This window comes from Chiroxiphia lanceolata, chromosome Z (assembly GCF_009829145.1).
Source record: "Chiroxiphia lanceolata isolate bChiLan1 chromosome Z, bChiLan1.pri, whole genome shotgun sequence".
NCBI classification, from domain to species: domain Eukaryota; kingdom Metazoa; phylum Chordata; class Aves; order Passeriformes; family Pipridae; genus Chiroxiphia; species Chiroxiphia lanceolata.
The window spans coordinates 61,329,302-61,352,450 of record NC_045671.1 but is presented as its reverse complement, the minus strand read 5'-3'; the positions used below and the strand labels follow the sequence as shown (position 1 = coordinate 61,352,450).

Below are 23,149 nucleotides of genomic sequence, written 5' to 3'. Positions count from 1 at the left end.
CACCTCCACAAAGCCTGTAGGACTTGTGTGCTGTGCTTACCTGTTCTTAACACATTGCAAGAGTAGCACATCCTGGTGGTGTGAGCTGAAACACCAGCATTGGCTCTTGAGTCTTAGTCCTGTGAGCTCTGTTGAAGGACTGTCCAGGGAGAGTGGGACAATTTCCCAGAAGTCAAGGGCACGAATATCTGTTCAGGAAGTGTTTTATTGTAGGAATTACTGAAAGTGTCTTAATCTTACATCTTTTTACGATGGTATTTCTGTATTTAATGGTCTTTTATGTGACGTTATTTGGCTGTGCTGATTACATCTTCCGTAGCACTTGGGAGAGCTGGTGTGTCCTGCTGAGGGCTGTGTGCACATTGCATGTGGCTCGCAGCCCCGTTTCATCAGCCAAAGTCACAGAACTGCCCTGAGGTTTCTGAATGAACAGACAGGAAGGAACTAATGGAAAACTGATCCTCTCTTTTCCCCTTCCATACTGAATGGTGTGTCTAGAAACAGTTTTCATTTCTAACCTTTATTGTTGTCCCTCTGTGCCATTGCTGACTAGCCCAGCAGAAAGCAGAATGCTCTGAGGACTGCTAGTGTGCAATAGCCAATGCACATACTCTCCAAGATGAGGTACTGCAGAAGTAACAAGGAAAACTTCTTTTTCTGGGTGAGCTTAGTGACTGAGACACCAGGGCATGCTGTGAAGTGGAAATACAAATGATAAGCTTTCGGTAATGTTGGTAAGTGTGGGGACTAATGCTTGGCAAACCTTCCATTTTGGTAGCTCAGAGAGTTGATGACCAAAAGATGCCTCTGTCACTCAGTCAGAATCTGAAGGGAGCCAGTGGTTGAACGTTGTTTGATGGCCACAAAGCTGTAAAGAACAATAAAAATGCAGATGATAAAAAAATTAGCAAAGTACTTTCTCAAACTGCAGTTTGCTTTCTCCCCATCTATATCTTAAACTTTACTGGGGTATCTGAAGCTGGCTGAGTGCTAATGTGAATCCTTTCAGTGATTTGCCAACCTCTCTTGTGTACAAACAATGACATTGGTACCAGTTGTCACATTTCAGACTTCAAGTCCTAATAACCCCTAATTACAGGAACCAGTATTAAAAATTTGAGTACCAAGCAGTGACTCCCTGTTAAACAGAGGATTGTGCATAAGAAACAACTCTTTTGTGTCTGGGAAACATGACGAGGACAAGCAGAGCCAGGGGAATGATGAGTATGATGTAGCCTCCCCCACACTAGTAGTCCTGCTGACACCAGTTGTCCAAGTGTGTTCACAAGCCCAGAAAGCCTTTGGTGCTCTGGATAAGACAGGTGATGATGTAAGAGCTTTCCTTAGTGTTCTTTTTTTGTTTCTTCCTCTTTAAGTGATACTACTGAAGTGGGTATACATAGTGCCTTTAAACTTTCTACTACTATATTTTTTTAAATCATAGCAAAGCTGGGCAAGAATTGTGCCTGGGATCAGAGACTAGCCAATACAGTATCTGTCTTATTTCTGAATGAAAATATTGTTGTTGCATGGATTAAATATTGACGCTATCACAATGCATTTCATGTGAAAGAATCTTGCTGTTTCTAGTAGTGCAACAAGCTGGAGCATCCTGGGGAGGGGATGGCAGGCAAGATACTTAAAAAATTCTGGAAAAGTAGGTAGAGATGCTATTTCAGCCTTCTCTCTTCAAATTAAGCTGGTTTTGTTTTAACTTGTTCTTGAAATTATACCTCTCAGTCACTCACTAGCTGTACAGTTGGGCAAAGTCAGTGGCTCAGAAAAGTAACCATTTCCTTCACTGTGGTAATAGTTTCTTTTTGAAAGAAAAACCTGAGGGAAACTCAGATTATTGTTTTCTGTCACAATGAGTAAGTAACCTGTAATGGAATTTTTAAAAAACATTTTGTGTAGGATTATTCCTTCATTCTACTTACTACTATTTTCACAGTATCAAGCACTTACATCTGTGTGAATGCATTGTTTCCTGGGATTATCACTTAAAATCTGCCAAATATTCATGCTACATTAAACAAAAAAAAAAGATTAAGGAAACACTGACTAGATGTTGCAACTTTCATTCTTTGAATGTCCTGGATATTTGTCAATGCCTTTCTGCAAGTTTCTTTGTTTCTTCCAATTTTTTTCATTTTAAATTCAACTTTTTTTTTCCCCACCTATATTATTCACTTTAGACCTAATATCAGGAAGCATGGAGAAAATACAGTGTGTCCTTTTGAACAAAGCCTTTTCTATTCCTTACCTTAAAGGGAGGAGACTCAGGCAGCCAACTAGAAAAGACAAAATGAAGCAGAAGCTGCTGTACCAGTTCAGTGTGTTTTGATAGATCTTGTTATAGACTGTAGATGTCACTACTCCCGTGATGACTAAAGACAGCTGCAGCAGGACAAACACCTTACCTATAAAACAAGAACATAGTTTGTTATTGGGGATTAAAAAACCAGCTGTGGTACCTCTTCACAAATCCAGGATCACAGCTGTGTAAGACCAATGTGGTCATTGCTTCACGAAACACCAGATGACATGAGCTTGCATCTGCTTCTGTTCTAGACCACAGTTAAATGATTTTTCCTTCTGTTAGATATAGGACAAAAGATCCATCTGGAAAACAGCTTGAAGAGTCTAGAGGTAAAGGTAGCTGCTTAGAAAAACAGCAATAAACTGGGCAATAAGTGCTCCTTTCCCTAGAAGGTAGAAACATCTTCAGGATAGGAGAGACTTTAGTCACGGTCTGCTTCTGCCCTAGGACAGAAGAGTGGGCCACAGGGTTGAAAGGATGATAATGCCTGAAATGGGGAGGTATATGTGATTTGTATGATGGTACCTTCAATACACTGCTGTAAAATATATTTTACTATTTTGTAGTAAATTTTCTAATGGAAAAGAACTCCTGCTGCTGTGTTCAAAAAATTCTAGTTGAAACAGCTTTTTCTAAGTGTTTCTCTCATGATAAATGGATGAAGGGGAAGTAATGCAGTCTGGCTGGGAGCAAGATCAGGGCTGCATGCTGAGCTTGCTGCCCTGGTAGCCTTTTCCACAACGTAAGGAGATGAGACTGCTACCAGAAGGCAAGGGCTGCTCTGCTGCAGGGTCCTGCTTGAGATCTGGTCTGCTGCTGTCATCAGTTGCAACCCATATGGTTCATGGTGGAGGTTAAAAACAATGTTATGATTAATAATAATGATTAATTGGAGTGTGAGCTGTGTTCTTTGTGTCAGGTAGATGGTTTTGCTACGGTGCACATTGAGGGAGCACAAGCAGTAAGAGTGAGCTGGTTACAGAACAGTGTTGTGTTCCTAAGGCAGAAAGGACAGGGTTGTGAAGGATGGCTGTGGGAACATGTTTGGAGGACATGGAGTAGTTGGGGGCCTGTGGTGCTATTTGAACACGTGTCTCTTGTGTCTAAATCTAGCTCATTGGTGTAAAAATCGTACCTTCAATACACTCTTGTAAAATATATTTTACTATTTTGTAGTAAATTTTCTAATGGAAAAGAATTCCTGCTGCTATGTTCAAAAAAGGGTCCATTTTTATGCAAAGTTTATTCTTTGTAGTTAAATCATGGTCTGACAGGAACAAATTGCGAAACATGCGGAAAAATGTTTGGAGAACATAAAAAAAGACGAAAGAAATCCATCCTTCCCAAAATGGTAAGTAAAATAAGCCAAATATAAATGGTATGAATATCACAGTGCTTCAATTCAACATCCTGGTGCTCTTGGTTTTCCCTGGAGTACTGTGTTTTTGAGCAGCACCTAATTATTTTCCCCACCTTTGACCTACACACTGATAGTAATCTTTCAAAGCGCGTGCTAAAAATTCTGCAGATAAATGATGATGCAAGCAAGGATGACAAGATTGGATGTGACAATCTTGTCCTGCAAGTTTCTCTGCTCCTCCCTTCCCATTTGTGGTATCATCTGTCCTATTATTATTACGCAAAGCACAGATTGCAGCGATAACTTACCTTTCTCTTTGTGGTCTAGGCTGAATGAAGAGATTTGTGGGGTTTTTTGATTGGTAGGGTAACAAATACTTACCATAGGATGATCCTTCGACATGCTTGGACAACATGGACCTGATGGTTGGTAAGGGGATGAGGGCAAAGAGCATCACTGCCCGTGCTGTAATGCAATGAATTTGTAGTTATCATCAGTACCTGCTCTTTGTTACCTAGCACAGCAGCCACTGCTTTTGAAGACTACATGCCTGTGGCTTGGGCAGGCACTTTGCTTCTTTGCTTCATCTTTTTTGTCCCTTGAGTGCCAGAAAGAAGTAGGTCCTCGCTTCAAGACAAGGTGGATAAGCCACCTCTTGCTCCCATTAGCAGAGGTACTTTGCCCAAACTAGACATAGGCTTTGGTCTCAGCCAGACATTCCAGAAGAGATGGAATATAGCACTGTCCTTAGAGATAGTAAGGATGGTGATTTGAGTCTAAGCAGCAGACAGAGCCCCTAGTACTACACAGCCTTGACAAGAACAATACCTTTATAACACTACAGTTGTCTTTTATCTTGGCACTTCTGGCTTGCAGTATTTTAGGCTTTCTCTAGTGTGGAAATTTATAGGTAGCTGGAATTACCTTCCTGTCAGCAGAACCAGCCTCAGGGAAGACTTGGTCCATGTCTAGCGTACCAAGATGCTTCTGCAGTGCAGTATCTTCTGCAATGCAGTAACACTATACACACTGTATAGCAGCATGTGTTCATGATCATGAACAAGCATTTTTTTTTACTTTTTTTTTTTAATCTTTTATTCCCCAGCCTAATTGCCTAAATAAGCAAAATCTCTTAAAAATTTCACTTAATAAGTGTTTGGCTTACTACTCAAATACAATATTCTATCATCTTTCCCTTTAGAATAACTTTGTTTAATTTTCAATTTCTCATTCCCTGTGGGGGCAGACAGAAAAAATTGCTTCAGGCTATTTATCTTCAGGTTTTTTCTGACTTTCAGAAGCAAAACCTCAAAGCCATACAATACATGATACTCTGTCAGACATTTCTGCTACAAAACCCCAATTCTTGGGTTTTATTTTTTGTGTTCCATCAGAGGTTACCTCCCAAAAATAAACTTACCTTTCCTTTATCATTGGATGCCACCCATCTATTATTATCAGTCCCTTGGTCATTTTTATATAATGTGAGATTTGTAAACTACATTATTATGATATTTTAGTTGCTAAAGCAGCTCCAGTGTTTCATTAAGTTTCCCATCATACATAAGAGCCTTCATATGACAAAAATAAATCCTATCTTAAGATGTTTGCTTAATAGGAAGCCTTTGCCATTTTGTTTCTGGCTCACAAGAAGTGTTTCCCATTGATATGGTGACGTGGTCCAACTAGTACAGGGAGTCAGCAGTAATTCCCATTCCCACAGAGTGTGAACATTGTTTCCCTGCTCAGATCTGGTCTATGATCAAATGACAAATTACAAGTCAACTGGCCTTAAACTAAGCCTTGACAGGAGTATATGCCTCCTCTGGATATTGTAGGGTGCTGAGTGTAAGAGTGCAGTGGGAGGTGTGGGGAAAGGGTAATAATGAAGTTCTCTTGCATATTGCTCATGTGACGGTCTGTCTAACTCCCTGCTCGGAAACCTGTGGTAAAGCAGAGCAAAAAGCCCTTCCAGTGGTGCTGGAACACCCCTTTCTCGGGGTGCATTTGCTCATGAGAGTGGCTGTTTGACTCACCAATGTAGAACAGGAACGTCCACTGCACAAAGGCCATGATGAGGATGCCAGCACTGAACGATACTACTCCAATCATGATCATGGTAATGTCCCTGAGGCATCTGGAGAATACAAGTACCCCTAGGAAGCTGGTGATGAAGATCACGTACCCAGCAGCATTGCCATGGCCGATCTCCACAGCATTCCAGCTTAAAGGCTCCCTGAGCAAGAACAGTGGGAGTATGTTCATTGCACCAACTACAGCAAGGTCATAGAGGATTGCTGCCACAAAAAGCAGGATGATGATGAGTTTCGAGGGGGATATTAGAGAGGAGCTGCTGTCCCCTGAAGGTTGGGAACTCCCTGTTGCTGCTGCTGCTCCTGTATGGGCTGGTAGCTGGCTACCCACCTCTTCTGCACTCTTGGCTTTGGCTGGGCAGGAGGCTCCTGGCTTGGGGACTGTCAGGACAAAAATACTGTAGAGGAGGCAGAAAGTGTAGCAAGCAACGCTGCAGCACACCAGCACAGTGCCTTCTCGATAGCGGTCACTGAAGCCAACAAAGAGGTAGCCAGATGCCATGCTTCCCACAAACCCAGCGAGGCCATACACCAGTTCAATAATGATGAGCCGCAGAGACCTCCTGCTCTCGGAGGAGCCCAGGGATCCCAGAGCCATGATGCCTGCCCAAAGCGTGGTGAAGCCTCCTGTCAGCCCGTTGAGGGCAGCAGCCCCATACATCACCTCGATTGGCCAGCCCAGCAGGATCAGGAGGAGCAGGAGAGTTTTGGAGCCCAAGTAACCAAGAAGAGGGAAGCAGATGGGGATCTTCCGATGTATCCTGTCCCCCAGCTTGGACAAGCCGTAGGCTGACACTAGCGGGCTCAGGCCCAGAACAAGGTTGTAGATGATGTAAAAATTGGAGACAGCCTTCTGCTGAGCATCTTCTAGTGCATGGGAAGGAGCAGTGCCATTGGTCTGGTTGTAGTAGTTTTTCACCACCAGCAGCAGAGCTGTGTCGTAGAAGGCACTGGCCACTTGCGAGCTTGCAACCACCGGCTCAATCCATGTCTTCATTGCCATCATTCCCACCATGCTGCTGGTCACTGCCTCTTCTTGGAGAGAGCTGCTTTCAGGGAGATGCAGAGGGGGAAGCAGCTCTTCAGAAGCTCTGCTCTAGAGGCATGTTTGGAGACGACCAGCAGAGGGAAAAAGAAAAGGTCCGCCAGGCTGCACAGGATTGGAGAGTTGTGCAAGAGATGATCTGGCCGGGAGGATATTTGCACCTCGCCTTGCTATGTATACGTACACATGCACATCCCTGTGCTGCTCTGAGCTCTGGCTCACGCAGGAGAGGCTTTTGTACAGCTGGAGAACACCCTGCACTCGCTGACTGCTGCTGCTCCTCTTCCTGGTTTAGTTTCAACAGAGGTCAGATGACCCGGGGGAATTTCTCTCTCACAGATTAGGAAGTGAAAATGCCCCAATCAAGTAATTGCTGTAATTTGGGGTGGTGGTTTGTGGGGTTTTTTGGGGTTGGTTTTTTTTTTGAGGCTTTGTTTGTTTTTCACTTTTTGGCATCCTTCATGTGTCAGAGGACTCTAAAATAGGCTGGGGGGGCAGGGGATGGTTGTGTGCCTATTTGTTAGGTAAGTTGTGAATTCCCTTTACTGCTCCTTTTCCTTTCTTCTACACAAATACATCATTGGCTCTTTTGCTTTTGCCTGCGCCTTTTTTCCCTGTAGCTGCATCATGCCTCTTATGTCATTGTTGTTTCAATAATGCAGTCAGGAAATTACACGAAAAAGAAATTAAAAAGTAAAGTCCTATTTTTGGTAACTTGTCTCCCATGGCTGCACTCTGCCTGCTGCGTTCTTTGGCTTTACAATGTGGGAATTTCTAAGAGGAGGAGACAAATCCCAGTTTATCCAAAGGCATCGGTGACTGCTGTGTCCCAGTAATCAGCCAGCTGAGCTGGACGCTGGATGGGCAAAAATCCTATTTTGGGAAGAGTTTTCCAGCCCCAGCTCCTTGGGGTGATGGTTGTGCATCTCTGCAGGTGCTGACTCCACAATCAGCTTTGCATCTTGAAGTCAGCTTCCAGTTTTGCTGCTGCCTGAGGGGCAAGTGAAATGACCCACTCAAGTGGGGCCCTGTGGCCATGGCAGGGTTGCAAGCCAGAGGCACGAGAAGCTCTTGGAGCAGGATATGGTGCAAGCAGCCTGCCAGCTCCAAGGAAGATGCTTGCAGACCCAGCTGCAGGAAATACTTGGAGGATATTTGGCAGTCTCAAAAACACTTACTTAAATGATAATGACCTCATTCTGTACTGGTTTAATGAATCATAACTGGCAGAACAACAATCTATTCTAGGGAAGATTTATAGTCGTCACTTTAAAAAAATAAATTAATGATTAATTTGAAAAAACAATGGTAAAACCTCCATCTGTTGCACTCTATTGATCCAGGTGACATTTACTCAATGCAATCGGTCAAGAGGTTCTTTTTTTCACTCCTTCTTTGGTTGTGCAATAATTTTTGGCTTATATTTCAATTCAAGGAAAAAAGCCCAAAGATATAACAGGGAAAGGAATAGGGAATTGTATGCTAGAATGATTTGCTGCTAGACAATTTTAGCTTTACCAGAGAATTTATTTTTTTTTTGTCAGACCAAAAGACTCCTAGCCAGCTGTAAAATATATTGTGGGTTGTTCCAACAGTTGCCCTTTTTCTTTTCCCCATATTAGCTGCAAAAGGTGTCTAGTTTCTTTAGTTTTTATTCAGAAGTGGGACAAATATTTTTCTGCAAACTTTTGCATATTTCCAGAGGATGGAAATTCCAGACAGCCTTACTGAAGACCCCAAAGCATCAGCCTGTGACCAGTTTAAGCAACAAATGCAACCAGAGGAATTGCCACATTTTGCTTCACCCAGGGAATCCTGTGTCTTCCACCAGAATTATGAAGAATGATAAATTTCCTTGTGCCATTCAAACTTCAATTTGGGACATCTTGGAGTGCAGAAGTATGTTACAGACACTGTACTTGAGGGACTGCAGATCTGCTCAACTCCTACGTAAGGGATATTTTTCCTCCACACTTTGTTGCATATACAGACTGCTTGGCTTATTCAGCTTATTCAGGCCTAGGTAGCTAATGGGTGGTACTCAATGATCTCATGACTTACATCTATATTTCCAGGATATTCTGTGTATTCATTCACATTAAATGTACTTTTTAGAACTAGTTCCCATGGAAGGATATAATTCCATGTCAGTAATTGCAAAAGAATAAGTGCTAAAGTAAGAGTTTAACCCAGACTCCAAAATTTTTCCCACTGCAAAACACTTTTCATGAATACCATATTCATTTGATGCTACAAAGTTTTCAAAGTGACTATTATCTAGTAATTTTCCTTAGGGCTCTGTTCTCATATTACTAATATTTATAGGGACATTTGCATCTACTCTAAAATACGTTTGTGCAGCGTAAGTGCCATGGAGGTTTAAGAGAGTGGCCCCTGACAAGCAGAGACTATCCTAACAACAAAAATACAGTGATGTAGCCAGCTGGAAAAAGAGCACATTGTTTTGTTTTAGGGCATTCTTCTCTAGAGTCATCTTTTCTGAGGCCCAGTAAAGACCAAGTCAGCACCATGTTTCACCAACTCTTTGGTATTTGTCAGTCTGGCCAAATAGAGGTGTTTGATGTGTCCCTGTGGTGATGTTATACATTCCTATGCAGTATTCCTTTTTTTTTTTTTTAAACCATTTATGGCCATTACATCACTTTGTCTTTCTGAACAGAGTTGCTATGGGGATTTCAGTGTGCTGGGGAACCTAGGCTTGGCAGGTACTAGCATTCTTGATCTTGGTCTTCAGCACTCCTCGTCTGAAAAGGTCCTTTTGACATCCAGGACTGCAGTCCAGTGTGGGCAAGTAAGCCCTCTTCATCTGCCTCACCTAAGCCTGCTAATAGGATCTGTGATTTACAGTCCCTGTCTCCAAGGTGGTAAATCAGCTCTTTAACTCCTCCTCCTCCTGCTTGGTATGTGCAGATCATCCCGATACACGCTGTGGCTATATGGCAGTAGCAAAGTGGGGAAACATGACTAGGAACTGGAAAGTGCCTGGGTCTGAGCCTGGATGGAGCTGCAGTCTCATTACAGCCCCAGGAAGATGGAGAGCTGAAAACACTGGGGAGAAGCAGCTATTTCAATAATGGCCTGTTTTCCTTCGGAAAATACTACTTCATCATAAATGACCACAGATTGGAACACCAAACCACTCTGTGGCTTGGGAGGTTGTCTTCCTCAGTGGCTGTCGTTTAATTATATATAACCTGTGTCCTCACAAGGTGTGCGGTTCTGCTCACAGAGCTGGGGGAGATGGAGGGAGAGTGGAGGCTGGATGGAAAGCCGGGGGCATGGCAGAGGGAGCAGCTGCTGGCAGCTGCTGCATCGCCACAGGGACACGGCATCCTAATTCAGGGCTATTGTCTGGTTGGATCCAAAGCCACTGATGGTAGAAACTGATGTCTGCTGCCATCCAGCAGCCTTATTCGGAACTCATGATGCTCGTGCCAGTGTCTGTAGCACAAGACCTGGTAAATCCACCAGCTGTAATAAAACACAGGACCAAGCCCTTACAGCTACACCTTGAGGTGCCTCAGACACCCTGACCTCTGGGCCAGCAGTCTGGCATTTGGGAGTCACAGCACCATCAGACATGTTGGGACCATGTATGGAGACGTGCTCTCCTCTGCTGCTCGTGGGAGGAAAAGGAAGCCCAGGCCACAGGCAGTGGGAGCACATGGCGACTTGTTCCCCCTATGCCTTGAGGCTTCACCCACTGCCCCACATGAACAAAGTCCAGGGCAGTGTGCAGGCTACAAAAAAGCTGGAGAATGGATTTGCTCCATGGAGAGACCTCTTGGGGTGCACTGATGTGAAGCATGGTGAGGAGTGGTGACCCCACATGAGGTAGGGGAGGTCTACCAGCCCTCCTTGGAAGAGGCTGGCAGTCCCCACCACTTCATCACTGCTTTGAGAAAAAAACACACCATCCTTTGACAGATGCTTTTTGCTGAGTTGACTTTTTTCCTTTAGCTTGAGGAATTTAGGCAATTAATAGTCCTGACAGAGAACTGTATGCCTTAACATTAATCCTCTCTATGGAAGGAGGAAAAAAAGGTTCTTGCAGTACCTGTGTCTGCCTGATCAGCTGGACCACAGAACAAATCCTGCTGTCGTTCTTAGATAAGCCACAGATAATCCTTGTGCTAAAATAATTTTTTTTCTGTGCACATCCCCTCTTTTCATTAATATTAATATTTTTTAAAAAATTGTTATCGAGGTATTTATGTGTTTGGCATAGAAGCATTGCAAAGTTTAAGAGTGCGTAGGCAGCAATGGCCTTGAGAAATGGGATGAAATAAACTATCCTAGAAATGCAGATATAAGGAATCCTGTGTTGTATAAAAGTGGATAGTCTGGAAAAATGAAATAACTGTAGCAAAAAGATGTTTATTAAAATTTCACTACTGAATGAATTATAAACACTTGGTTCAAACCCAAAAACTGCTCACCCTTTCTCAAGTGCTCTCCAAAGCTATTTAGAAATAATTTGGGTGGTCTACCTCACATTTTTGTTTTTGATTGCGAAAGGGTATATCTATGGTGAATGGGTACTGAAAATCCTAAAAAAACACGTTTAAATAATAATGTTTGCAAAAAGACATTAAGAGTAAAAGCTCTGTAGAAGAGTAAATTTGACTGGAGAGGATCTGGCTGGTAAGTGTGGACATGAATTAGAGGAAGACTATACACAGGGCATATTGGAAAGGTTAATAGGGCAGGATAAAGGAGGAAAAAGAAATAGTGAGTCACTATCCTTAGGAGTGAGAGGTGGAAGGAAGAAAAAAGGAGCAAAGGAAAGAGGAGTGCTTATTTCTGTGGTCTGGTAGGGCCTTTGCTAGGTAAGTCAGCCCTAGCCAGGTACAGTTAGAAAGAAAGAGTATCACGCCATAAGCCTGAGACTCTACAGAAGTAAGAACAGCAGCTGGCAGAGGACATCAGGACAGTGAAAAGGGCTGAATCCATCTCATTTTCCTGGCTGAGAGATGGAAACAATCAAAACCATAAATGCTTAAAAGATACAGGGTGTCCTTGGTGCTTTGTGTAAGGCATAGTGCTTTTTGAGGAGAGAAGGGAAGGTGAAACATTTTTTTAAATCTTCTGGAGACACCCTTGCCTGGTAATCCAGACATTTTCACCTGACAGATCTCAAGTTATCTCAACTTGCCTGGCTAAATTTTTGTTTTTTGGGCAGGTAGAGCAAGTGACAAAGCCATCACCTGCTGTAAGCCCTCAGTGATATCTATTACAGACATTCTGAGCAGGCAGATGGTAACTCGCTCCTCACCACCTCTCTCTGTTTACTCTGCTGGGATAGGTCCTGAGCACAAAAATTGTCAAGAAAGATTAACTATGGTTTTAGTCATTTGTGTGCTCAAATTTTCCAGGATATTTTATGCAGACCGTCCTGTCAAACGCATTCAGTCATTTGTTTAAAAAAAAAAAAAAGGGCAAAACCCAGGAAATGGCATACACAACCAAAAGCTGCCGATGCTGTGGCACACTCCAGTGGTATTTATAAGCCTCACCACCCTCTTTTTTCCATATGGCAGCTCTTCCAGCAGGGGATGTTTACTCAACCTCTGCAGCTCAGAAATTAAAAACATAGAAAACTCGATAACAAGCTCTCAAACCTTTCCTTGATTACAGAACACCATCTGAATCAGGGCCAGGCAGGTCCTCCAGGGACCACTCATGAGCCCCTCAGCACAGCTGGTGGTGGGTGCAGAACCTGTCCCAAGGTGGTTTTGGGATACAAGGTTGCATGGCAGTGCCTACCATTATCTCACTGCAAACAGTCCCCAGTGCCAGCTGAGGACTTCTGGGCAACCCGATGTCATAAGGCACAGAAAATAACAGGGATAACCCTGTTTTTAATGTGTACTGTAGCCACACCTGGCTAATTATCCAACTTGCAGCCTTGAGGGTGGGGACACTTGTTTTTTGACCTGGCAGGGTGAAGCAGTCCCTGGGACAGCAGGGAAAGGCACCTCCTCCATGAGGTTGGCTGGGAGACTATGGACTATGGACTATGACCATGTCCACAGACACTTTGCTGCAGGACACTAGTGGAAAATGGCACCAATGGTGTAATCTTCAGACAAGAGAGCAGAGTTGTTCCTGGCTGGGCAATCGGCAGCCCCAGTGCTGGAGAAGCCCTACCTGGAAAGCAGCAAGGGCTGCTGAGGCTCTGCAACCCTGTGCAGAGGTGTTTTCTCCACTCAACACACAGGGAAGATGTGTCTGCGGTTTCCAAGGCCTACAGCTCTGCATCAAAGTGCTCCAGGAGAACGCTCTGGGCTCTGGAGAAAGCTCATGTAGATAATGCATGTTACTTTGGGGAACATGCATTGTGTTACTTCAGCTAGCACCCTCCCAGGGAGTTAGTGAGTGAACAGCCGTGGCAGATTTTATGTGTTCTTAGGACTCCACTACATGTATAAAAAGACATTGAAAAAGACATTTAAGGGACTTAAATATTGTGCCTCTTCTTTTCTCTGCAGGATCCTGTTGTATCTGCAGGAAATTTTGGAGTTGAAGAGGGGTATCAGGTAAAAGGCACCAGGGAAACAAGAAAGTCCAGGGAGCTTTCCAGCAATATTGTTGCTGCTAACTTTTTTCCAGGCTGCATTTCTTTAGTGTTTAACAAGCACAAATAAATAAACAAACAAACAAACAAACAATCACAGAAATGACGGTTTTAAACTCTGTGGCAAGACAGCTGCTGTTACTGGTGTTTGCTATTCCCTTGCCACTTCATTTCAGCATTCTGGAGTATTCAAAGCTTTCCTGAGCTAAGACTTTGCTTTTGTGCCCCATTGTGCAGATGCTGAATTGGTCATACTGGTCAAGAGCAGCACTGCTTTTTCCCACTACAACCTCTGTGTTTCTTGGCAATGGTTTCATACCTCCTGCTAGCTGCATGTGGGCAATGGGGACATCTCCCAAACACTTTGCCCATTTCAGCATGGCTTTGCACAGTGCACTTGGTCTGAATGCTGGTGATGCTCTTGAAAGGAGGACTGCCAGCTGCACTCACCTCTTGGAAGACTGCTAACACCTGATGACCTTCCCAGTTGTTGCAAGACCCAAGACACTCTTGTTTACTGAAAATCAACAGGACAGCTAAGAGTCATGTCAAGACCCTCTTGCCTCCAGAAGACCATGCTGTTCTTGCTCTGCTGTAGATGAGCTTGCTTTGCTGCTGCAGGGCTTGGACCATACACAGGTGATGTGGGCTCGTGCCTTTCATTGCCATATGTGATGCATTTCCACACCACCACTTTCCAGGGGTCAGTAGCTATCACCTTCAGGGATTTTATGTTGGAGGTCACCTCCAAGATGCCAGTGGGAACTATTAGCAACTAACAAGTCATGTCTGGCCATGAGCTTTAAGGTATCCTCTGCAAAGGACACAGTCAGGGCAGCCTAGGACAAAAGCAGATGTCTAGAGAGTAAACTGAGCTCCTGACATTTTAAACCACACTGATTTAATATTTCTATATGGGAAGGGAACCAAGAGATTAATCAAGATTTGAAAAATAAGTGCTCTGGGGTACTGAAATGCTGTTTTGATCATTTAGTGCTGGGGCATCTTGATAATAAATTCCTTGGAAACATCCTGCAAAGCTTAGACAGACTATATTGACATATCTTTTAATTTATACACTCAAAGAGTCTGCATGTCAATAAATTATGAGGCTCATGAACAATGATATCATTCAACTATTTCCTGATTCCCTTCTGCTGAAGACTGACCCAGCAAACAGTGGCCAAGAAGGAGAGCAGGACTGAATCTTGTCCTGTACCACTCCAGTCTGGACCTGGCAGCAGGTGAGACCTATGCTGTAACAGGCAGAGGGTTGTTTTTCTGGTTTCCAGAGAGCCTGGGTAAATATGCGTTTTGCCATATACTTTCCACCCCTGCTCAAACACTGCCTAATTGTGCTTTCAGCTGGCTTCAGGAGCAGCTTCCTCCAAGAAAAACTCCCATCAGTCAGATTTTTCCATATTTATCTTTCTGGTGTCGACTGTTCATACCATTCTGCTCTGACCAGCATTACATATCTTCACTTTCTTTACACGTGAAGCCCCACAACTTGAAATTAACTTTTTCTTCAAAGGCCACCCTCTCTACCCCATACAAGCTCAGTCTGCCTTCTCTTCAGTAGTTGTTTTCCTCAAACATAGCATTAAAGAAAAGCTGAAATCATGCCCTTTTGGCATGAGTAATGCAACCAAGAGAAGGTTTTTGTTTCACCTGACTTTCTCCCAACAGCCTTTCAAGTCAACCCCACTAACATACATCATTTTATAGTGTATTGGCACAAGCTCAGTCCATGAGCTTCCAGCTGAGTAGCCCTCAAAGAGCAAGATTCTTAAAAATATATAGGTATCTAAGTGCTTTGGAACATTTGGATTTAGTCCATTTAAGGTTTATCTCATGGGTCTTGGTTTATCCATCTTACATGGGATCGACAATGGAAAGCTTTGGCAAAGAAGTGTAAATCCAGTTAAATACCTGAGTAGAGGAAACCAGCCTGGGAGGGAGCCTTGCTGGAGGCTGATGGAGCCCTGCAGTGGTGGTCAGTTAGGGACATGTGGCTGGGGACTTGGTCTGGCCAAGGGTCTTTCCAGCACATGATGCTCAGAGGAAGCAAAGTGAGACACATCTCTGTGCGTGGGAACCATCTAGTCTTGCTGCCCAAAACCAGCCATGGGTGTTGACAGTATCATGGGGAAACCAGAAGGGAACAGGAGAGGACAAGGAGGTGGCAGGGAGTGGGAGAGGGTAATACTTTGAAAGTCTGGGTCCACCTTGGGCTGATGCTGTACCCCAAAACCATCTCCTAGAAGCAAACAAGCCCTATCAAAGAGTGAGCAAGTGCCCTACTTTAGCACCTTCCTTCTTTCACTCCAATTAAATAGGGCTGAATACTTTCTGCCACCTCCACACAGTGTGGGGGTGACAAAGCTGTCCAGCAAGTCAATTCCCATTGTGTGTCTGGGAACTCCACCTTTCTCCATGGAGATAATGCTTCACAAGGACTGGAGCTCTTTCCTCCTAACTGGTTATTTGTCTGCAACAGTTTTGAAGCCTTATGTGAGTTCTATGAAGAGCTGCTTCACCAAGCTTGTGTCATTATCCATGTGTTTTTGCTAACATTTTCCTGGTTTCTTGTGTTTCAGTTGCAGCTTGAGGACTTCATGCCCATTTTAATGTAAAACTAAGAGACTTCAGATTTCTCAGATATTACCGAAAGAAGTGCTTGTGGGTACCATTTGTATATAAGCATCCTATCTCACTCTGAGTCACAGCCTCTTGTTATCAGTGACACCCCAAGGGGGAGAGCATCAGCCTGGTCTGTCTGCTGCAGCTCAATAGGAAACCCTCATGATTCTGTGGAGCTTTATCCAGCCTCCTACTCTTGCCTCCTGCCCTGCATACACCTTCCCAGACAGCACCAGTTCCCACTGCAACAGTTCAGTGCAACAGGGCCCCACACCAAGTGTTTTATGTGTCCATCCACAGTCCTGCACCAAGCTCCCTGCCAAGGTCACACAGAGTTTACAATTGCTCCCAGCACGGGCTGGCTGGTAGGGCTGGTGTGCCCTGGGAGCTCATATAGAAAGAGGCATGACCAGGGTGCTGGGAATGCATGCTAAGCACAGTGGCTTTTTCTGGAGTCCCCATCCCAACTGTCTCCCCCTAGGAAGCTTGTGAGATGTGCCATGGCTCCTCCTGATCTTTTGCTGTCCCCAAGAGGGCTTGCTGCATTACTAATACAGGTACTATTGTAGTGGCCTCAGCACTGAAAGGGCCCTGAGATTGGTGTATCAGTCAACATGTCTGTCCTGTGTCTTGGCTGCTTCCAGAATCTGGCTTCCAGGGGGCATCCTTGGAAATGAAGGTCTTACCATGCATGGCCTGTGCAATCTGCCCTCCAGATGTCACTGCTGCCACAAAAATCCACACTATGCCATCCTCCCCATGCAGTCTGCAGTAATGGAGAATGTGATAAAGTAGGTTTTCTTCATTGATTTTTCTTGCTACTGCTCCCACACTCTAGACTGGAACAAGGCCTGAATCTTTACCCACTCCTGCTGGCACCCCACCCTGCATTCACTGCAGGGATGACACATGTCTGGAATGGAGGAGGAGCTCTCACATGCTTGCCATGTTTACTGCTTACTGTAAAAGCTCTCTTCCTGAAGACCCTGTTGATAAAGCAGTGGGTTAGGTTGCAAATTAATCAATCTAGCCAGAGCTAACAGCAGACCATGAGGGCATTGTTTTTTTCCCTGCTGTTGCTGCTTAGGTTTTTTGGTTTTATTTGTTTTTTGTATGGTTTGTTGTTGGTGTCTCCCCCCCGCTTCCCCATGCTACTGCTGATGTGACAGCATAGCCCCTGGCCCTCAGTCTTGAACCATGTGAAACACTGGGATGCTGTTCAGCTTTTAACCTGGGAAGGAGTGGGGGGCTGGACCACACTCCTAATAGTTTCCTGCACTGCCCATCTCAGTAATTCAGTAACTAAAACATAACTGAAAGTCATCTTTAGTGCTAAAGTTCATGCTTGTCTTTGTAGTTCTGGTCCTACCTGGCCCTGTCCCTCCTCCTTGCTACAGCTTGTGGTGCTCTGACTTGGGTTTCCTTTTACTACAGACTTTGTTTGTGAGGTTTATTTCCTGTACCCACTTAAAACAAAAAACACTGTAATGAATGTTCTCTCTCCTTTTAAAGCAGTTTAATCTAACCTGACTCTGCAGACAAGATCCTTTGCCTCTCCATTTGCTTTCCCGTTGTGCTGGGGCCTCTTAAAGCCACCTAAAACTAACAGAGGTGCAGTATCTTCACCTTCTCTGGGACTACAACAAAAATGATAAAATGGCTCTTTTATAGCCACTTTGTAAAAAAACCCTACTCTCAAGTGTGGCACATGCCATTTAAGCTATGCAATGGGGTGACAGCAATTTTAAATGTCCTCAGTGTGTGTTATGAAACAGATACCAACAGCTGATAACAGCAGAACGCATTGCAAAAATTCCTGAGCTGCTGCCACCCGCTGGTGTCACTGCCTCAGTTTTGCCATGTCGAAATTCTCCCATGCAAAGGTCCAATTTTCATTTTTAATTCAGATAAAACCCAGAGATCCTTAGGAGTTCCTTTTCCCACTTTGTGTCCAACACACCATCCTTCGCACAGAGCAAGGAAAGGCAAATGAAGTCAGAAAGCCTTTTCTGCGTTGAAAAGAAGCAATTCCTTTTTCTTCAAAGACAGAATTCGTAGATAAATTTTCAAGCTGTTCTCTAGTCTTTTTCTTGACTTCCAGTCTTTACTAACTCGAAAATAAATCTGCATCTGACTTTTCTCTGTAGGCATTTCTGATACTATCTGCATAAGGCGAGGAGGGCTGGTGTTATGGGAAGAGCATGAACTACATGCCTGCACTTTGCCCAAGCCAACTCCCACCAAAATCACAGGTATCCTCTGCCACCTCCCATGGGAGGGTTGTAATTAAATGCCTGACTATTCCTGGCACAGGAAGGGGCAGAGGTTGCCGTGAACCTTTCTAGATCCCAAGAAGCCCCTGTGGCTGACCTGCAGCTTCTGTGGACCTGGTGCTTTGGCACCTTCCAGCGCCCCACAAGGAAAAGTTGACAGCAGCTTCCTACCAGGGGTCGGAGACGGGATCTCCCCTGGTCTACACAACCATGAAAGGGGGGACAAGGGGATGAGGCAATGGGTAAGCAGCTGGTTGCTGCAGCCAGGTGTCTGAGAAATAGACAACTGGCTGAAACAGTGCTTTGCCATGCAGGACAGTGAGGTTCCTGGAGGTGCAGAAGGAAGGTAAGAAAGATCATGAGATTCCTCACAAAGCAGATTTGGCCTCTGCAAACCTCCACAAGCATGCTAATGGGACAGAAAGACTCAGGGATGCTCTCGTACCTGCAACTGACAGCACTGAGTGGAGAAAGATCTCTCCCACCTCTAGAGAGACAGACACTTGTGGCCGGAGCAGAGAGATTTCTCTGAACAATTTTTCCTGCATTTCTGTAGGTCTTGCTTGACGTGACTTCAGAAGTGGCAAGCGGTGTAATGTTTATATTTATAAGCTGTGTGAAAATATGCAATGTTTATACTTGTTAGCCGTGTGTTTATAATTATAAGGTTTGAGAACATAGTATGTTTATAGTAAGAAAGCCTTGAGAAACTGGAGATAATGAGACACCTGCAGATCTCGGGAAAACCCCTAAAGGCAGATCAATAGAAGGGACTTTGCATGCCGAGTATGATCTTAGGCCGCATGGACAGAGCCTCAGATCCAATAAACTGAAAGCATGAGACACGTGCAAGACTGAGCCATCCAATCGCCTTGTTGTGAGCATGTACCCAGAACAAACTAAATTGTATAAAAGTTAACTCATTTAAATAATAAATTGGACATTGCTGATCACATTGATCATCTGCTTTGTCTCTGTACTCCTGCCGTCCACAGCCACTGAGTCAAGAACAGGGGGAGAGACCGACCGACTGCCGTGGGAGGTGCGACTCAGGCCACTCTCTTCCAGCCACATGCTGCTTGCAGGGGCACACCCTCCTGCAATAATGTGAAGAAACAGGCAGCTTTATAGAAACACAACACAGGTTTCTGTTTTAATGAGAAAATAATTATATACTTGCATTGTAGGCCTCACAGTCACTATAAAACAGAAGCAGGATAACATTTAAGTGGTTAACATACAGAAAGCCAGGTATTGTTGAAACTAGTTGGTAAGTCATGACAAGGATGCTGCCTTTTGGCTGCCAAACATGTCACTGCTACTCTATTTTCCTTTAGATAATGTCAGTACAGAGCAAGATGAAGCCCAAACTGGCAGCTTTAAAAACGAACTGTTCAGAAAACCTGCACTGTAACTCCAAACTGATTATGATCACAAATGCTAATGCTTAACTATTTTTCAATACACAGTTTCATTAAAACCAGTCTTTGCCACGGGAAAGGATCTCAGCGTTTCTTTTGTGGAGACGAAGTTAACTCTGCAATAGTGCTCTTTTGTTGCATTTGATACAGTCATATATAGATAGATATGTAATACTGGCGTATACTTATAAACACCTAAGCTTGGTAGCATGCAAATCAAATAACAGAGGCAAGGAAACTGCATCTCACTCTTGTTACCACAGCACTGAATGTGCTGCTGACTATGAGTGTCCATAATTTCTGGAAGAGAAAAACTGCTGGGTGGAAAGTCTGTCCGTCCTGGACTGAAACATGCCAATACTTCTGTTGCAGGGGCCGAGAACAAATACTTCTATCGCAGAGGACTCCTGCCTGGAGTCTCCTCACCACCACATCCCCCTTCTAGAGGAACAATTTAATTTTCACTTCAGACCAATTGTAGCAGTATGGGGGGGATGTGGCAAAGCATGAAAAGATGCCCAACAATGAGTGCTCAATGTCACTAGCTTCCAATGAGAGAGCAGGGGGAAAAACAGGCCTACAGGCTAAAGAACACACTACCACAAGTTCCTGGAAAGGCAGTCCAGGGCTCAGTCAGCTTTCAGGAGCAAATATTGGAGGAAACTCTGAAAAGCGCCATTTAATGCAACACCACCTCTGCACAAGTACAGAGGCCATATCCTCTTCTCAGGAAACTCCTTCTTCCCATTCTCTCTTAATCTCTCCCCAGAGGTGGAGGGAGCCAGGAATCTTCTTGACACAGATGTGCAGAGCTCACAGATGCAGCTACATCATGTATGGTCTCACTAGTGCTGCACTGGTGCCACTGCTTTTCCTACAGCTGTACAGTAACGACCCGCCTGCAGATATTAATCACAGTGTCGACTGCCACGCCTGAACAACAGGTCCCCTTCATTAGGTATGTAATTCCTTCACAAGCATGGTGCCTCCTTGAGATAAGCTTGCTGCCCTTATCACAGTGAACTCTCGGTTCAGCAGCGTTTTCTTCTGTTCAATAGCACTTACGGAGACAACTGACAGAACTGAGTCCATGGGTATATACAATTGTATTTGCTACAATTCCCTGAAAATAAGCCTCCAAATTATATGTGTCCGTGGACAGAAATCACATGCTGAAGGGTGGTGGTGGTGAATAATTTGGTTGCAAGCTCTGTGTTTAAGAAAAGCACCAAAATATGTTCACAGTATCGGTACTCATTTTAAATGAGCTCACTGTTTCAGGATAAAACAGCACAGCAGGTCATGAAACCAAGGAAAGGCTTAGGGAGGACACAGTATCCTGGCTGATGGTTTCTTAAAAAGATGTCAAAATAATAACTGACTGTAAAAAAGACAGTATTCTGTATAGAAAAAAGCTCGGTGTCTTTTTTCCCATCACCTCCCAAACTTGTTGGTTTCTAGTCCAGAAATTATGGTTCCCAGTTGTAAAATACTCCTATTGTATTGCTTGGTGATAAGAAAGAGTAAACCCGCAGCCTCTATACTACATACAAATACAAAGCACAAGAATTAATACCACATTTCTTTTCCTAATCGTCAGCTTACAAAACTGGTCAATACTTTGCAATTGTGACTCATGCAAATACCATGTTGGGTCAAATTTTAGTATCACAAATACTGCATTAACTCAGTGCCTTATTTTTATATCCCCTTTCGGAAAAAAAAAAAAATAAATCAGAACTCACAACTATAGCTGGTATAACAGCTTTGGAGAAAATAACCAGTACACACACTGCCATACGCTTCCTGGTATGCCAGCCTCACGCACACGCCCGCACACACACGCGCACACACACGCGCACACACACACGCCCACACGCGCACACAGAACCACACTAATCCTTCACTGCTGATCCCAAGCCTAAGCAATAACTAAAGGCTCTATGGTTTGCTTGTAGCGCTGGAAACACCTGCTGAACGGCAGAAGTAATGTTTTCTTCCCTTGTCTGCTCTTCCTTGCTCATTCCTTCCAACTCATTATGCCCTTTAGCTTTTTTGTTGCCTGGAAACGTGAAGACTTCCACAAAGCACTCTATTTCAAAGGCTTTTTACGTTGTATAAATATAGTTGAACACATAACTATCTTTTTTCTTTATTTCTTACCTCTTTCTAGGCCAGAGTCTGGCTTAGTTCAATTATTGCCTCATTTAAAAATTAAATGTCCTTTAATATCCCTTTCCCACTACCTTTCTGCTTCAAATTATCCATCTTCAAAGATTTAACACATATGCCATTCTTTTCCCTCCCCACCATCAAAAAATAGTTGTCATCCGCTAAATACAGATTTTTCTACTTAGAAACTTTGTTGTGTAAATATGCTCTGAGAACCTGGAGTTCAGGTGATATTGCAAGCATATAGGATCCTAAAGCTAAGGTAATCCATTTGGCTTAGCTCTCATCCCCATCTATTCCACTCCTAAATTGTGATGGCTTGTGTTTGCAACACAAGGACTGTTTGACTGAGTCTGCTGGATTGTATATTTTCAATAACTGCCTCCCTGTTTGTTGGGTTTTTCTCCTTTCAAAACAGATAAATTACTAGAAAGGGCAGCAAAACCCACCCCCCCAAAACAACCAGTCCAACCCCAAACCCAACCCTTCAGTGTCCTCAAAGAAACAGAACAGAGGGCAGTATCTTCGTGTGTTGTGGCTGGATAAGAGTATGCCGAATTAACGCCGACGGTCTTGGTGCAGCGGTTGTCGGAGGCAAAGGAACTGCAGGAGGTTCTGACAGGAGCTGCTGGGTGGACAGTGATCCTGGGGGCAAGGCAGGGCTGTCAGTTCGGTCAGCACGAAGCACAGGTGTGAGCCCTGGCCACAGATTCGTCCATGACAACTTCCTGCCATATGCCTGCAGCCTATCTGGTCCACACAGGGACAATCTTGGACACCCCCTTGTGCCCACCCTCAAGAGCTCCCACCCCCTGCAGCCTCTCCACTGCATTATTTTCAGAGGGGAGATGGAGAGAAGAAGAAGGGGCTATTTTCTAGGTATGTTCTTCCTGTAACTTCAGGATTGCCCGGAGCAGGATCATTTCTGTGTCTATGTGCATCGAGTTTCTTGTGTATTTAATAAATATTGGACTAAAATGCTGCTGCTTTCATGGTGGGTTTTTGTGTTTGGGTTTTTTTTTGTTTTGTTTTTCTTTCTTCCTTTCTCTTTTTTTGGTTCCGGCATGCCTGGTCGCTGTCTTCACACCGCAGTGTGGTTATTCATCCTCCTCTCGGTTGGCATAAATGCCGGCTTCCCAGCGCAATGCCAGAGCGCTCTTCCTGCGGTTCACCCTGGTCGCCTCCAGGACCTGGTCAGGAGAGAAAGGGAAAGCACAGGGTGTC

General features: G+C 44.1%; 3 protein-coding genes across 15 annotated transcripts in view; 1 reads left to right on the top strand and 2 right to left on the bottom strand.

The window, feature by feature from the left end:
- The window catches only part of SNX30 (sorting nexin family member 30), a 64,183-nt gene extending 50,675 nt beyond the window's left edge, over positions 1-13,508 (top strand). For both annotated transcript variants that reach the window (XM_032674814.1, XM_032674817.1), the window contains exon 9: positions 13,331-13,508. In XM_032674814.1, coding sequence (XP_032530705.1) covers positions 13,331-13,486 — 156 coding nt within the window. In that variant the 3' untranslated portion in view covers positions 13,487-13,508. The remainder of the gene's footprint in view (positions 1-13,330) is intronic.
- Positions 205-7,021, bottom strand: SLC46A2 (solute carrier family 46 member 2). The gene is made up of 4 exons (XM_032674818.1): positions 5,717-7,021; positions 4,062-4,145; positions 2,264-2,420; positions 205-868 (listed from the first exon to the last, which is right to left on the bottom strand). The coding sequence occupies exons 1-4, from the start codon at positions 6,786-6,788 to the stop codon at positions 811-813; spliced, it is 1,371 nt and encodes a 456-aa protein (XP_032530709.1). The 5' UTR covers positions 6,789-7,021; the 3' UTR covers positions 205-810.
- A 5,948-nt stretch (positions 13,509-19,456) lies between the features above and the next one.
- PALM2AKAP2 (PALM2 and AKAP2 fusion) overlaps positions 19,457-23,149 on the bottom strand; it is a 266,174-nt gene continuing 262,481 nt past the window's right edge. For all 12 annotated transcript variants that reach the window (XM_032674597.1, XM_032674585.1, XM_032674586.1 and 9 more), the window contains one exon: positions 19,457-23,115. In XM_032674597.1, coding sequence (XP_032530488.1) covers positions 23,023-23,115 — 93 coding nt within the window. In that variant the 3' untranslated portion in view covers positions 19,457-23,022. The remainder of the gene's footprint in view (positions 23,116-23,149) is intronic.

Coding starts and splice junctions, on each gene's coding strand:
- SLC46A2 (XM_032674818.1), bottom strand. CDS start 6,788: ATGGTGGGAATGATGGCAATGAAGACATGGATTGAGCCGGTGGTTGCA. Junction 4,146..5,716: donor GACGTTCCTGTTCTACATTG/GTGAGTCAAACA, acceptor ATTGCATTACAG/CACGGGCAGTGATGCTCTTT. Junction 2,421..4,061: donor TGTCGAAGGATCATCCTATG/GTAAGTATTTGT, acceptor CTTGTTTTATAG/GTAAGGTGTTTGTCCTGCTG.